This window comes from Canis lupus, chromosome 2 (genome assembly GCF_003254725.2).
Source record: "Canis lupus dingo isolate Sandy chromosome 2, ASM325472v2, whole genome shotgun sequence".
NCBI classification, from domain to species: domain Eukaryota; kingdom Metazoa; phylum Chordata; class Mammalia; order Carnivora; family Canidae; genus Canis; species Canis lupus.
This window is the reverse complement of record NC_064244.1, coordinates 14,022,061-14,038,276: the sequence shown is the minus strand read 5'-3', so window position 1 is coordinate 14,038,276 and position 16,216 is coordinate 14,022,061. Positions and strand designations below refer to the sequence as shown.

Here is a 16,216-nt window from a genome sequence, read left to right as displayed (position 1 = left end):
TTCTAACATGCTATATTTGCCAATATCAAAATGTTTACATCAGTATGTAAGTATATATTTTTAAGTCTTTATATTTTTAGGCCATACTGTAATTATTTTAAAAGTATTTTATTAAATCAGAAAATCCAGTTTTTTTTTCCAGATCCAAATCTGAATTCCCGTGATACACAGTAATGGCCATGACCACACAGTTAAACACTGTCCAGGTTTTGGAAGTGAGTCGGGGTTGACAGTGCATATTCAGCTACTTGCAGTAGTTCCAAAGGGGGTCATTAAAAAACCCTCTTGCCTCAAAGCAGCTGCTGTGTTCTCACCCCCATTTATTATTACTCTCACTGACTAAAAATAGTGCTCACAATTTTAAAACTATCTTTGAACAATCTAAATATGACAGAGCTGAGAAAAAACATTAGAAGACTCATGGAAGTAGACCTTTCTACCTGCGACACACTTGCCTCATCAATGGCAAAGCTGAACTGTGAAGCTGGTAGAGGATGAAGAATTTCCAACGACTCCAGTAAAACAGACCCTCCCTGGGCTTACATGAAGACTCTTTCCTGCCTAGTGGATAGCAGGACGTGTTTTAACCAACTACGTGGAGACCGACAATTCATCCTGCCCTCTCCAAGATGCAAACTTCAATCCTTCATTGGCTGGCATCACCACAGTGAACTATCTAGCACACGGACAACATAAACTGTCCCTGTCAGAGACCTATTTGGCAGAGCCACTCATTTGTGTGTTTCCTTATCTGGCAAGTAAGCAGATTCATGGGCATTTTCAATCACTGTGGTAGTTCTGTTTGTCCTTCAACAAATTTAAAGTAGAAACTACAACAACTGTAGTTGGCCTTATCCTGTGGTTTTCATGCCTTTTTTTTCCCTTCAAAACATGGTTTATTACTTGCTACAATTTGCTATTTTCCAACACAAAATACTTGCCCTTATATTTCTATTATCATTTGAAAATATCAATCAAAAGAACAGAAAGTTATGGGAAAACCATAAGTCCTATCCCCAAATCCTGAATGCATGAGAAGATAGAAAATGGTAATGAAGCAAGTCTAACGAACTTTTGGAGGTGCTATAAGTAATACTTCAATGCAGAGAGAAATAATGATGACACTAAATTACAATGGAAATCTTTCAATATACTATAAATTATCATTACAGTGATACGGTGATATTAAATTTCTTTATAAAAATTAGAAAACATTTAAATAAAAGGCATTAGAATTTATAATTAATTTCCTCCAGTTCTTTCTCAGCATTAAACTCATATCCCTTGACCTCTAAATTCCACTAGGTTGTTTTCTACAGGTGTTAATGTCCTGAACAAATGTCATCTCCTCTGCTGTATTTCCTGGCCAAAACATCAGCCTCAAAACTTCTGACCTAACCAACTGTCCAGGTTCACCCAGGTTCGCAAAGGACATCATACTCTCTTCAAAGAGAGCATTTGTCATGTGTTAATTACATACAATGTCTGCTCTTCTAACAGGATTTTATATGTTGTGAAAGCACCAGCTGTGTCTGACTTATCTCTGGATTCCTCAGATCTTTGAATCCTGACATGATTCCTGGTTAACTATCATACAGGTGATCATTAAATCTGCTTCCACTACAGAAATTTTATTAGGAGACAGTATGTGGTATGCTGGATTTTCTTAAGCCCCACAACTCTGCTGGTAATATCTTACCTGAATTTCATACAGTAATATGTAAAATATATGTGCATGTGTGTTTACAGGTCTGAAATTTATAAGTATTGTAATTTATAGATAGCCATCAATGATGTGTTAAATAAATTACTTAGCATTTAATTAACAAGTGACATGTGCCCAGCACACTTCACATGTCACATAACTGATTATATTTGATGACAGAAATATAAATTAATGTTTGATCAGAGAAGGAAAAGGGGAATAATCTAAAAATAGAACCAGAAGTATTCTTTATAGATTTATAGTGTGACATAGGGGACAAATAGTGAGTATTGGATATTGATAGATCTGGGTTCAAATCTTAGCTCAGTCACTTCCCTGACTGGTGATCTTGGTAAAAGTAACCAATCTCCCTGAAACTTTCAAATAAAGATTGTATCTAACTTACGTGAGGATTAAGTACAACAAAGAAATCTAAAGATGTGGTTAAAGTGACGGGAGGCACTTGATTAATTGAGCTTTTAGTTATGTCATCTTTTTCTCTGTTAAATTCTGGGTTTGAGGCTTAAGCATCTTTGGTCTCAGAAAAGACTGACGAAGTATTTACTAGAGCTACTGAACTCCTTGCTAGGCTTGAAGGCATCTTATTTTCCCACCAAGCCCACAGAGGTAACTAAGATTATGCAATAGCTGGAGAAGTAGACCTGAAAACAAAACAAGGCTTGATGAGAAAGTAGGCAGAAGGTGTGAGAGATGACATGAATGACTTCCCTCTATCAGCCAGAAACCAAGCAGCTCATTGCGTAGTTACATAGATTTACCAACTTTTAGAGATGGAAAAGAATATCTAGTAATCCTGGCTTTACTAAATCAATGCTTACAGACAAAATAAGTAGTCTGAAGTTCCACAGCTGGTTGGCAGTAGATGTAGGAAAGGAGGCCAGCTTTCCTGCTCTTCCTTCTTTTTTTTTTTTTTTTTAAATTATTTATTTATTTATGATAATCACACACACACAGAGAGAGGCAGAGATACAGGCAGAGAGAGAAGCAGGCTCCATGCACCGGGAGCCTGACGTGGGATTCGATCCCGGGTCTCCAGGATCGCGCCCTGGGCCAAAGGCAGGCGCCAAACCGCTGCACCACCCAGGGATCCCTTACTGCTCTTCCTTCTAAGCAGTCATACCTCTAACTCAGATGAAGAAGGTGATACCAGGTAGGACACTAAGTTTCCAAACCCTTGATCAGCTACCTACTACTGCAGAAATCTTCCAAAGGCTATGCCAGAAGACAACTCATAGAAAATGCATAGTTTTATTTCTAGTTAGTGTTGCTCTCCTCTCTCTCATCCCATGTCCTTTCTTGCCCTCGTGTCCAGGGCTGGATCTTGCCTGAGTCTCAAGGACTTTTACTCTCCTTTGGCCAAATGTCCAGACCAAAACTAAGCTAGAGTCTCTTCTGTGTTTCTTCCCCTTGGATCCCCTTGGATCATGCTTGGCCTTTTCAGGCCAGTAGGCACCTGAAGCAGGAGGCAGCCATGCTCATCTCATTATATCAGCCTCCTCAGATGGAGCCCAGATATTAAAAACAACCATTAGGAGCATACCCACTGTCATCTTATAGTGCCTAATACACAAGTAGGAAGGAGCTGGGTGATTTACATGTATTATCTCCTTCCATCTCCACATGACCTGTAAAGTAGTACTTACTAAGTTCATTTTATAGATTTATAGATGAGAAAGATGGATCGAGTGATGTGTCTTAAGACATGCAATTCAGTGCTAGAATTAAATGTCAAACATAGACTCCAGTTACGATGCTGCCTTTTGTTTTGGTTATGGGTTCTTTGTAGCAAATTCCTTCCATTCATTAAAAGTTACATCTTCTGTGAAGGAAGCCCAATTTGGCATCATTAAAACATTATTTTCCTCACATACATAGCAAAACTTCTGCGTAGAACAGAGTATGTAGGGGTAGGTGAAAGATTTGAATTCTTCCTAAGGGTTAGAGTTTGCCCTTGACAGTGAAGGAAATTTAATTATTCTGTATTCAGAAAGACTTTATTTCCACCTATATATTACTTTTCTAAAACCTCCAGGAATTCCTGTTAAAAAAACATGATTTTCTTTATAAATCACGTGGGGCTGCAGAATGGCTTTTTTTATGTTTCTTTTTAAAATGGGAAGAAACAAGTCAAAGAAATGTATTGTGAATATCCCCTATCTCTACAGCATGTGTATGAATATATATATAGTCCTTTCACTAAAACATGTTGTTCTGCTTCACCAAAGCCAGTACTTGATAATTGCATTTCACATCAACTGGTGCCAACTAACTGCCAGCGAATGGGCTGGATTCTCTGAGTTTTGTGTGGGATGAGATGGCCCTGCTCTCGAGGAGTTCTCTATCAAGGATACATGTCCTTATATACACTTCAGTAATTTATCAAAGGAAATTAACTTTCTGATATAATTAGAATTTTGTTCTTAGTTCCAGGAAATAAATTACCTGTGGTCAGAGGACAGTGGCACTGAATATGTCAATTTCCACTATTTATAACATGCACATTACCATTTTCCTCAGCATGGTTTATCTTACCTTGATCTTTTGGTGGTACTGATAAAGAATTCTGCATTATGATGTATTTGACTTGAATAGCAACTTCTCTAAAAAGAACCAAGCACAAATAATAATTAGAAAACAATTCAATGCCTTGTTAATACATATGGAAAATGTATATTACAGGCTCTTTAAAAATTTTTCCTATTTATAATTATCTGAGTAATAAGAAATAGACTGCACTATTATTAGGAAACAAATGTTTTTATTTCCTTCTCATTTTTATAGAGACACGGTTTTACTGAGTGTAGTGGTATGGGCCTGGAGGGGGAAGTGATGATAGAATGAGAGAGGGACTATATCTGCATCTCTACCCAGAGTGGCAAAGAAAAGAAAAAAGCAAAATTAAGATTCCCTAAAAATGCCCTGCCAGATAATTATGTTTCATATACTCTATTTAAGAAGAAATAATGAAAATGTTTAACAATAGAGGTAAAGGTAGTATAATTGCAGTGTACTCACTTGATGAAATATAACTAAGTCATTATGATACAGTTATAAAGATTATGCAGCAAGATGGAAAATAAATTAAATGAACATGGTAAATGACACACACTCTAGGGTAACAACTATCTAAAAAACAAAGGTATTGCAAAATGCATGACAGGAAATATGTTAAGATGTGTGCTGGCAGTGTGTTTGCTGAAGCATTTCAGGTGTTTTCACTTCCAATTTAGCTATTTTCCAAATTGTTTATAATAAAATATATATTAAAAATATTTGAATATAAAAATATGGCAGTTAAAGACTGAAAAACATATAGGTAAATATTTTATATGCCATCAAATACACAAGTGTTTCAAGCATGACACCAAAGACAGACACCATTAAGGTAAAGACAGATGAATCTATTTAAAATTTTAAATGTTTTTCAATAGAAAATTAGCCAAAATTAACAGGCATGACTTCTGCTACAGCCAAGATGGAGAAACAGAGACCAGATTTGTCCTCATGCCTGAATCAATAAAAAATATAGACAAAATATGTGAAATAATATTTCAAAACATTGGACATCAAATCACAAGACTTTTCTTGGGAGACAGGAAACAAATGAGATGAGCCGTATGACAATTTTGTAGGAAGGGAGAACCCTGGTGGAGACACCCAGAGTAACGGAGAAGACAGAACTGTAGAAAGAGAAAGAGAGAGCAACGAAGAGGGTCTCTATCAAGTATTTGCATGTGTACTGATCAGCACATGCAAGTGAAGAAACTATGTGAGGTCAAGGGAAAATCCACGCTGCTCAACACTCACGGAGGGGCAGGAGTAGCACCTCCTCCTACCAGCCAGATTGAAGCAAATCCTCGTTCATTGGACATCCAGTAGAGGACAAAGAAGGATCTTGCCTCAGTAGGGAAAAAAAATCAAGCCCTACACCAAGCATTTTTGGTTTCATATGACAAATTGTAAAGCAAGACTGAAAAGAGCAAACTAATTCCAAGTGTCTTAACTGTACATTTAGAACAGATCTGCAAAAATATCCATCACCCAGAAAATAAAATTCATAATATCTGACATCTATTTAAAAATTATCAAGCATATGAAGAAACAGGAAAACATGAGCCATAGTAAAGAAAATAATCAAAACTGACTCTGAACTGACACACGTTAGAATTAGCAGTCATGAATATTAAGCTCTAACACTGATTAAGTAATGACTGTATTTCATATGTTCAAAAAGTTAAATATATAGGAAAGATATAAAAAAGACCCACATGATATTTCCAGAGATGAAAACTGTAATATATAAAATGAAAATACATTGGATAGGATTAACAGCATATTACCCATGTCAAAAGAAAATGTTAGCAAACTTGAAGACATAGTAATTAGAGATTTTCCAAAATGAAACTCAGGAAGCAGAGAATAATAAAAAAAAAGAAAAGAAGAAATGATTGGTGAGCTACAGGACAACTTCAAGCAGCCTAATATGCAAATTATTGGAGAGGAGAAAGATGGAAAGACAAAAAAAAATCATTTTAGAAAGAATGGCAGACTTTTTTCCAAATTTGAGTAAAGCTATAAACATAGACCCCAAAAGCTCAAAATTACCTGAGGCATAAGAAAACATGAAAACTACACCAAAGCATATTATGACCAAATTGCTCAAAACTAGTGAAAAAAAAATGTAAAGGCATTCCAAAAATACATTACATATAGAGATTTCTCATTGGAAACAATGCAAGTGAGAAGACAGTGGAGCAGCATCTTTAAAATACTGAAAGAAAAACCTGTAATCTAGAATTCTATGTTTAGAGACAGTATCTTAAAAAATAAAGGAGAAATGAAGGTATTTTATAAATACAAAAGCTGAAAGAATACATTACAAGTCCACTCACACTATAAAAATGCTAAACAATGTCTTTTAGGCAGGAACATTAGAATACTAGAAATGGGAATTGTATAGTAAGCATACAATGCTTTTCTTTTTAATATTTAAATCTTCTAAAAAGGCAACTATTTGAATAAAAATAATTAAGAATGTAATGTGGGGTTTATAATGATAACAATAGGACAAAAGTTGAGAGAAGAATAATAGAAGTATACATTTGTAAAGTTCTTATACTATCAGTGAAGTGGTATAATATGACTGGGAGGTAGATTATAATAAATTAAACATGTATATTATACATCTCAAAGCAAAACTAAAATCACAAAACAAAGAATTTTAGCTAAAAAACCAACAATTAAAAAATGGAATCATAAAAATACTCAGTTTTCCAAGGGAAAATAGGAGAGAATAAAACAGATGGGACAAATAGAAATAAAACAGTAAGATGATAGATTAAAATCTAATCATATCAATATCATATTAAATGCAAGTGATCTAAATATTCCAGTAAAAGATAGAGTTTGTATTAAAAAAGCAGGACCCAAACTTTATGTTGCTTATAAGAAAGGCACTTCAAATACAAAGATACAAACTGGTTATAAGTAAAAAGAATGGAAAAAGATCTATCACATTAGCATGAGACAAAAGAAAAATAGAGTAGCAATACTAGTATCAGAAAAAGATTATAAAGCAATGACTATTATACCAGGCAAAAAGAAGGTCGCTTCATAATTATAAAATGTCAACTCATCAAAAAGATATACTAATCTCAAATGTTTATGTTCCAAATAATTGAACTTCTAAAGAAAGATCTAATAGAACTGCATGGAAAAACAGATAATAATTCATAATCAATACTCAATAAGAGACAGAGAATCACTAAAGGTATTAAAGGTTAACTTGACTTAATCGACATTTATAAAGCATTCCACCCAACACCACAGAATATACACTGTTTTCAAGTGCACATGAAATATTTATCAAGACAGAACATATTCTGGGCCATAAAACAAGTTTCAATAAACTTAAGAGGACTCAAGTCATATAATGTATGTTCTCTGACCCCAGTGGAATTAAAGTAGAAAACAAAAAAACAGAAACATTACCTGAAAAATCTTCAAATATTTGTTGTCACACAATTATAACTAACCTATGGGTTCAAAGAAGAAATCAAAATGAAAATTAAAAATATTTTTGAACTGAATGAGATACAAACAACATATCAAAAAACAGGACACAGAGAGAAATTTAGAGTACTAAGCATCTCCTTTAGTAAAGAAAGTAGGTCTCAAGTCAACGACCTCAATTTCTACCTTAAAAACCAAAAAAAGCAAATTTAACCCAAAGTAAGCAGAAGAAAAGAAATAGGTGACTGGAGAGTAAATGAGTGAAATAACAACAGAAAAATAGATAAAAATAAATTAAATAAAAAATAGATTCTTTGAGAATATCAATAAATTTGATAAACTAATCAGACACATATGATCGATATCAGGAATGAGAGAGATGACCTCACTACAGATGCTAACTCCTATTAAAAAGATAATAGGGATAATTACAAACAACATTTTGGCCATAAAAATCTGATAATTTAAATTAAATCAACAATTTTCCTGAAAGACACAAACTACCAAAGCTCACTCAAGAAGTGACCCTATATTTTCAAAGAAATTGAATTTCTAGTTGAAAAGCTTCTCTTGAAGAAAACTCCAGTCCACAAGATTGGTTTGGTGAAATCTACTGAATGTTTAAAGAAGAAACAATACCAATTATGTAAAAAATCTAGAAAAATGAAAAGGAGAGAATTCTAACAATCTAATTCTATGAGGCCAATATTATACAGATATTATACAATATTAAAACCAGACAAAAAGCCAATAGAAGGAAAAACCTTCAGACTGACATTCCTCATAACATAAATGCAAATATTACAAACAAAAATTTAGACCAAAAAACACTAGAAAAAGAAAACCACAGGCCAATATCCCTGATGAACACAGATGCAATAATCCTAACGAAATACTAGCAAATTGAATTCAACAACACATGAAAAAGATTATTCACCATGATCACTTAAGACGTAATCCAGGGATACAAGGGTGGTTCAATATTTGCAAGCCAATCAGTATGATACTGCACATTAACAGGAAAAAGAATAAAAACCACATTATCATCTCAATAGAAGCAGGAAAATCATTTGACAGAATACTACAAACATTCATGATAAAAACCCTCCACAAAGTGGATAAGATGGAACATTACCTCAACATAATAAAGGGCATATATGAAAAACCTACAACTAACATCATACACAATGGGGAGAGACTGAGAGCTTTTCCCTAAGATCAGCAGCAAGACAAGGATGTCCACTTTCACCACTTTTATTCAACATAGTACTGGAAGTCCTAGCTGCAGCTATTAGATAAGAAAAAGAAATAGCAGGCATCCAAATTGGTAAGGAAGAAGTAAAACTTTACTATTTGCAGATGACATGATACTATATATAGAAAACTCTGAAGACTCCACCCCCCCAAAAAAAGATTCCACTATTAAAACTGATAAATTCAGTAAAGTCACAGGATACAAAATTAATGTACAGAAATCTGTTGCATGTCTGTATACTAATAATGAAATACCAGAAAAAGGAATTAAGAAAATACTCCATTTACAATTGCATTAAAAAGAACCAAATACCTAGGAATTAATTTAACCAAGGAGTTGAAAGATCTATATTGTGAAGGCTACAAAACACTGATGAGGGCAGCCCTGGTGGCTTGGCAGTTTAGTGCTGCCTTCAGCCCAGGGTGTAATCCTGGAGACCCGGGATCGAGTCCCACATTGGGCTCCCAGCATGGAGCCTGCTTCTCTCTCTCTCTCTCTCTCTCTGTCTCTCTCTCTCTGTGTCTCTAGTAAATAAATAAAAAATCTTAAAAAAAAAAAACCCTGATGAAAGATAATAAAAGACAACACCAACAAATGAGAAGATAGTCCATGCTTATGAAACTAGAAGAATTAATATTACTAAACTGTTCATAGTACCAAAGCAATTACAGATTCAGTGCAATCCCTATCAAAATATCAACAGCATTTTTTCACAGAATTAGACAAAATAATACTGAAATATGCATGGAACCACAGAAGACCCCAAATAGTCAAAGCAATCTTGAGAAACAAGAAGAAAGTTGGAGGTATCACAATTCCAGATTTCAAACCATACTATAAAGCTATGGTAATCAAGACAGTATGGCACAAAAACAGACACACAGATCAATAGAGAGCCCAGAAATAAACCCATGATTACAGGGTCAATCAATCATGACAGAGGAGGCAAGAATATACAATGGGAAAAGACTGTTTCTTCAATAAATAATGTTGGAAAAACTGGACCACTACATGCAAAAAAGAAACTGGATCACTTTCTAACACCATACCATACAAAAAAAAAAAAAAATTCCTCAAAATACATTAAAGACCTAAATGTGAAATCAGAAAACTCCTAGAAGAAAACAGGTAGTAATGTCTTTGACATCAGCCTTGGCAACATTTTTTCCCTCAGGCAAGGGAAACAAAAGCAAAAATAAACTATTGGGACTACACCAAAATTTTGCTTTTTGCATAGCAAGAGAAACAAAACAAGGCAATCTACTAAGTAGGAGATATTTACATGGAGACTCTTTGAGGGGTATTTTTACAATAGGCATCCTGAGCCTTAAAGTTCTGCATTCCTTCTGATTCAGACCTTTCTTCCACTTCAGAAGGTTATCATAATAATGTGCAAAGCCATCCATCTTCATGATCTTCATCTTTATTACCTTTTTAAAATTTTTCAGGGTGCCATTTAAAATACACACAAAATGTAAAACCCCTAAGTAAATTAGGACATATTTTTATAATAAAGCTATTACAAATAATGTTTCTTAAAATATTTAAAATATAAAAAAAGCTTATCATACATGTATGAAAGGGGCTGGTTACAGAGAGGTAGTAGGTTCAATACCCTCTCCCCTATATGCATGAGAAAAACTACCAAATATTAAAAGGGACTATTTCTTCTCTTTTTTAAAGATTTATTTATTATTTTTAAAGATTTTATTTATTTATTCATGACAGACAGGGAGAGAGAGAGAAAATTAAATTACTGTTTACTTTCTTATGGATAGATACATGACTAAGTTTCCTTAATGAACAAATACCATCTTTGCCATCAGAAAAAAAAAAAAAAGATAAGTCTTTATATTACTGCTCTGGAATGCTATATGAGATAAGGAGTGCCATTAAAATAATTTCACCTGTACCCTCAATATTTTGGTGTTTAAAGTAGAAAATTTGCTCAAATGGAGTCTAATGTCTTCTTCTACCACATAAAGCACTGCTGTATTTAACTCTACTGTATTATGAAAAATGAATAAATTATGTAATAAATGCACCTAATGCTTATTAAAGAAAACTTATGAATAATCACAATATTGCATCTTCTGATTGGCCTGGAAATAAAAGTGCATTATATAAATGTGCTAGAGGAAAAGTGGCATTAAAAAGTCACATAAGATCTAACATTATTTTTCAAATATCACACAAGCAAGGTCAAGGCACCATGATACAACATTAGCAGTCAGTGTGTCCTTCATAGTATACACAATCTCTGATCATTATAACCTAACTTTTCTTGCTTGACTTCTATTAAGTAGAAAAATCTACCTGAAAGGAAAAAAGTTAAGGGATGCAAACAGTGAATGCCATCAATTATGGCAAGATTTATTACAATATGCTTTATAAATCACTCATATGAGTACTTTTAATTTTATTTAATATGTCATATTTAAAGAGTTGATTAAAAATATGAATTAGGTGAATTGGTCACTTGAGAAGTTATAGCTCAATGGTTCTGGAAATGGAAATCTCCCATTTACTCCTAGTTGAGGAAAGCTCAGGGAGATGTTGCGATGTCTTTGTTATGCCACTTTGCCTTCAAAATAAATTTAGATACAGAATCTTACAGAATATATAAAAATCACTGGCTCCATGCTCAATGAGCTTATTAACATTAACCCATGATGTGAGTTTGTGTTTAAGTGCATGCTCTATTGTGTGTATATGGGCACCAACCAGAGCTACAGTGTGGATGTTTATCTAGATTATTATTTTAGGGAATCATTTTATAGAGAATAAACATGTCATATATCACCTGTCTGATACACTGTCACTGAGACAAATACCATAGTATAATAAATTTGGCCAGGAGAACCTGAAATACGAAAAAATTTAAAAAGGTGATAAAGTCTTGGGTGTCTTACTATTGGTAACTTATAACGGGCTCTTTGTATCTTAAGATAATGTGACTGGGCAGCTGCTCATCCCACAGGCCTTCCCCACATTTTGATCCTACTGTGACTTTTAATTTTCAAGTATTGTACACTGACTCTCGCACAAGCTTTAGGTTTAATGGAATTGGTAAATCCACAGATGAGAGCTTTACCGACATGAAGTCTCCCACACTGAGTGCTTACTACGTGTTGGACCTGTCAGGTAATTCACACATACCTCTTATCCTCACCTGAGGATCAGCAGTTGTCATCCTTCAAGTCAAGAAACTGAGGCTCAAAGAAATGAAACTACATGTGCAAAGTCACTAGGATGAGCCAGATTTAATTTCTCCAGGACTGTCTGATTCCTAAATTCATACATATGCTCTGTTTTCCCACATGCAGATTCTCCCTCCCTCTCCAACTTCATTCCTTTTTTCTCTAATGCACACATGAACAGACAAACAAGTGTGGACCAAGTCAATGGAAATACGCACAGAACGTTTTTGTGCTGGATTCTGGAGTCAAAGTACAATCAGGGAAACAAAGAATGGGAATAAAGTAATGGGGAAAAATGACTTAGTGAAGCTGGGAAAGGAGCAAACCTGGGCAATAAAAAAATTCAGAGAGGGAATGATAGTCATCTTCAAATAACTGAAGAGCAGTTACTTAGAAGAAGGATTTGGAGGGGATCCTATGTAGCTCCAGTGGGCATCCTAAGACCAGTGAGGGAGACAAGTAATAGGGGGCACATTCCAAATGGATACAAGCTAGGACTTCCTCATGACTACTGATATTTAACTCTGGAACCTACACCATGGAGTGCTAAAGGACATATTAAATTCTGAAAAAGTTGAGGGAGAAGCTGACTGAAGCTTTGGTTTTCAGCCCTAAGAATGCATACACTATACCTTAGGAACATGGCAGCAAAGGACTAAGAAAGGTTGAATAACCCCAGACAACCTATAACTGAAAAAGCCACCTTTCTTTTATGTGTTGAGGAAATGAAACCGGTCATGACACAGAAGAGGAAAAAAAGAAGTGCTTGAATGAACTTACACTTGCGAAGTACTTCGCGTTGTTCTTGTCCTTTATATATACTCAGGTATTGTTTGAAAACATTTAATGTACTTGAGAAGGAATTTTCCTAGCTTGCTTTAAGTAATTTCATGTGTCCATTATATTTCACCATTTTTTTTTAACTTTTCCAAACAACTTTATTGAGATATAAATTACATTCAACAAACATATACCCCAGTGTAGTAATTACATTCTTTTTTCAGACTAGGGCCCTGGCTGACAGGACAGAGTGCCCTTCTTGGCTAGCTAGCTAATCCTGGAGATGACAAACAGCTCCCCTGTGAACTTCATTTCATATGCAAACAAACCAATCCAGAGTCCATATCCCCAACCACCTCCATTATCTGACTGTCACACAACTTGCTAATATTTTCACTGGCCTAAATCACCTCAGGGCCAGGTATTGGATAACTAGGCCCACCCAAAGCCTTGAACTGCTGAAATCTTTCAACCAAGCCAATCCCAAACTGTTTATCTTGCCCTGTGTTGCCTTTCCCAGAAAAACACAATAAAGGCTCTAGGTAGCTCCTTCTGTGTGCTTCCTGACCAACCCTGGAACTTCCCAATGTGGCCCTGGATGCATGGCATGCCCTTTCCTCTTAGGAAGTGATAAATTCTTCTTCTAAAGGTAATTTTCCCTGTGTCTTTCACCTTATTATATCTGAAACAAATCCCAGATATATTTTAAGAAAAAATAAAATGTGGGGGCACCTGGGTGGCTCAGTGGTTGAGCATCTGTCTTTGGCTCAGGTTGGGCTCCCCATGGGGAGCCTGCTTCTCCCTCTGCCTATATCTCTGCTCTCTGTGTCTCTTATAAAGGGGGAAAAAAAAGGAAACAAAACAAAAAAAGAAACTGTGAATATCACTTCAAAAAGTTCCCTCATCACCTGAAAAAAGTTCCCTTGTGCTCTTTATCCCCACCCCTCATCACAGGACCAATCACTGATGCTTTCTGTGTCACTATAAATTAGCTTTGCTTGTTCTATGATTTTATATCACTTCATATCAAACAGTATGAATTCTCTTATTGCATGCATCAAATCATTCCTCTCTCTTGTTGAGTGTAATATGATTTGCTTATCCATGCACCCACGAATGGGCATTTGTCTTGTTGCCAGTTTTGAGCTATCCTGAATAGCACTGCTACAAATATTTGTGTTCAAGTCTTTGCAGACCTAAATGTGTTTACATCTCTTGGGTGAAAGCCTACGAGTGGAATTTAGCCGAGGGTGGTCTATTAAATGTTCGTTTACCTTTATAAGCAATTAATTGCTTATTTTCCAAAGTGGTTGTACTATATTTCATTGTTTTAAAAAACCACCTCTTCTAAGCAATGATTGAATTCATGTTTTTTGGGATCTCTATATAAATGACAGGACCCAAATACCTTAAGGTTCAATTTTGTTAAAATAATATAAGCTTATAGTACATAAATTTGGACTAATAGGAGTATTCATCATTCACTCAATTGTAATAAATGCTTATTCCTATCTCTGTCATATTTAAGAAACAAATAATAAAATTCTCAAGTTGGTACTAAAGGATTAGAAAAGCTGAAAGAGAATCTATACATTTTGAACCACTTAGAAAATTCTTCATGTTTCATTAATATAATGTATTAATATTTGACAATCTCCTTCCTTCCCTAAATGGCTGCATACTGCTAATGAGTTCAGTAAGAAAGTCTCTCTTTAAATTCAAGTATTTCTGAATGTCAGCCACTGACAGAGTAAAGTGCTTTATAGAGTCAGGACTAATTTTTCAGACCCTTAAAGGCAACTTCTTTTCTAGTTAGAGTTGGGGAAACTTTGGAATTACATAGTCCTTATTTCCCCTCACTTTTTAGATTTGTTATTAATGTGGTTTCACCAGATGCTCTCTACTGTTCTCCAAACCAGAAAATCTTAGAAGATGAGACTGGCCTTTAATTTTCAGGGCCATGTTCTAGCCCAATCTCAATGAATTAAATGCAATGCAATGAGCTAAAAGTTGTAAAAGGATCAGCAAATTGAGTGAGAACATGTATGTTTTCCACTAAAACTTCTTACTGTGTGGTCTTGGAGAAGTCATTTTATCTTCTTTTCTGTTTCAGTTTCCCCAAATTAGGAAGGGAGAGAGAATATGTAAACCATTTGGCTGAAGAAAGCATTAGGCTAGATGTTAATGTGTTGAAAGTATATATGGTAAAGTATAAAATGTAAAAATATTATAAAAAATGTAAAATGTAAAAATATTGTAAAAAAAGCTATTAAAAAAACTAGTGTGTTTTATTTGTTAATAAAGTTCTCCAGAGTTCTTCCACACATAAAGAAATGGTTATAACTACCTTTGGCATTTCCAGGAGTAGAAAAAGGGAATATAGTAGAACATACTTAAAAACAAAAACAATGGTATTTCCAACCATAAGATCTAATCATTTACCCTCATAAAGCACACGTACATATAGATACTCAGGTTCCTTAACAGGTGCTCTACATGCCACTGAACTAGGCAGATGTCTGGGAGGCCACTTTTTTGTCTCAATCAAAATCTATTCAGGAAATTATGTTCTAGCCTGAGACTTCCATTTCTTTTCCCTCCTCAGGTTCTCTGTACAATTTCTTCCAACTCCTGTGGCTCTAATTACAACTCGACATTTATATTTCTAGTTCCCAGGTTCCAGGGCGAAATGTTCTCTGCTTACTATGGCTCTCCACCTGGTTACGGGCAGACTACATGTAGCTCCTGCTTCCTCTGAAGTGCTTTTCAAAATTATCTCCTCTACTCCAAACTCATTCCTGCCTTAGGTCAGGTCTTGCTGCTACTACAACAGCCTCCTCAATTGTTCTCCTGCCTCTTGGCTTCCATCTTTCCAATCTATTCTTTGTGATACAGCTAGAACTATTTTTCCCTTTTAATAAAAATTTTTTTAAATTTTATTTAGACTTGTTGAGGGATAACTGACAGATAAAAACCATACATCTTCGAGTGTACAATACAATGATTTGATGTATGTATATTTGTGAAATGGTTACCACGATCAGGGTAATTAACATATCCCCTCATCTCACAGTTACCTTGCGTGTGTGTGTGTTTTGTGTGCTGAGAACACTAAGGTCTCTCTTTTAGCAAATTTCAAGGAAACAACACAGTAATACTAACTAGAGTTGCCATGCTGTACATTAGATCCCCAGAGACAAGCACTTTCAATTCTAAGAGCTGATTCTTCTGGATTTGTATCTC

General features: G+C 34.9%; 1 protein-coding gene and 1 long non-coding RNA gene across 18 annotated transcripts in view; one reads left to right on the top strand and one right to left on the bottom strand.

The window, feature by feature from the left end:
* Nucleotides 1-16,216, bottom strand: part of ZNF438 (zinc finger protein 438) — a 402,160-nt gene that overhangs the window by 24,217 nt on the left and 361,727 nt on the right. For 10 of the 14 annotated variants that reach the window (XM_049100160.1, XM_049100163.1, XM_025464062.2 and 7 more), the window contains one exon: nt 4,259-4,326. The exons of 1 other annotated variant lie outside the window; for it this stretch is intronic. In XM_049100160.1, coding sequence (XP_048956117.1) covers nt 4,259-4,295 — 37 coding nt within the window. In that variant the 5' untranslated portion in view covers nt 4,296-4,326. Of the gene's footprint in view, nt 1-4,258; nt 4,327-7,717; nt 7,762-16,216 lie in introns of all 14 variants that reach the window. 3 more of the 14 variants (XM_049100185.1, XM_035712980.2, XM_049100189.1) reach the window with 1 other exon arrangement.
* The window catches only part of LOC112670375 (uncharacterized), a 77,177-nt gene continuing 70,172 nt past the window's right edge, over nt 9,212-16,216 (top strand). For 3 of the 4 annotated variants that reach the window (XR_007405412.1, XR_003142925.3, XR_003142924.3), the window contains exons 1-2: nt 9,212-13,019; nt 13,494-13,622. This is a non-coding gene — a long non-coding RNA (uncharacterized LOC112670375). The remainder of the gene's footprint in view (nt 13,020-13,493; nt 13,623-16,216) is intronic. The other variant, XR_004813453.2, reaches the window with a different exon arrangement.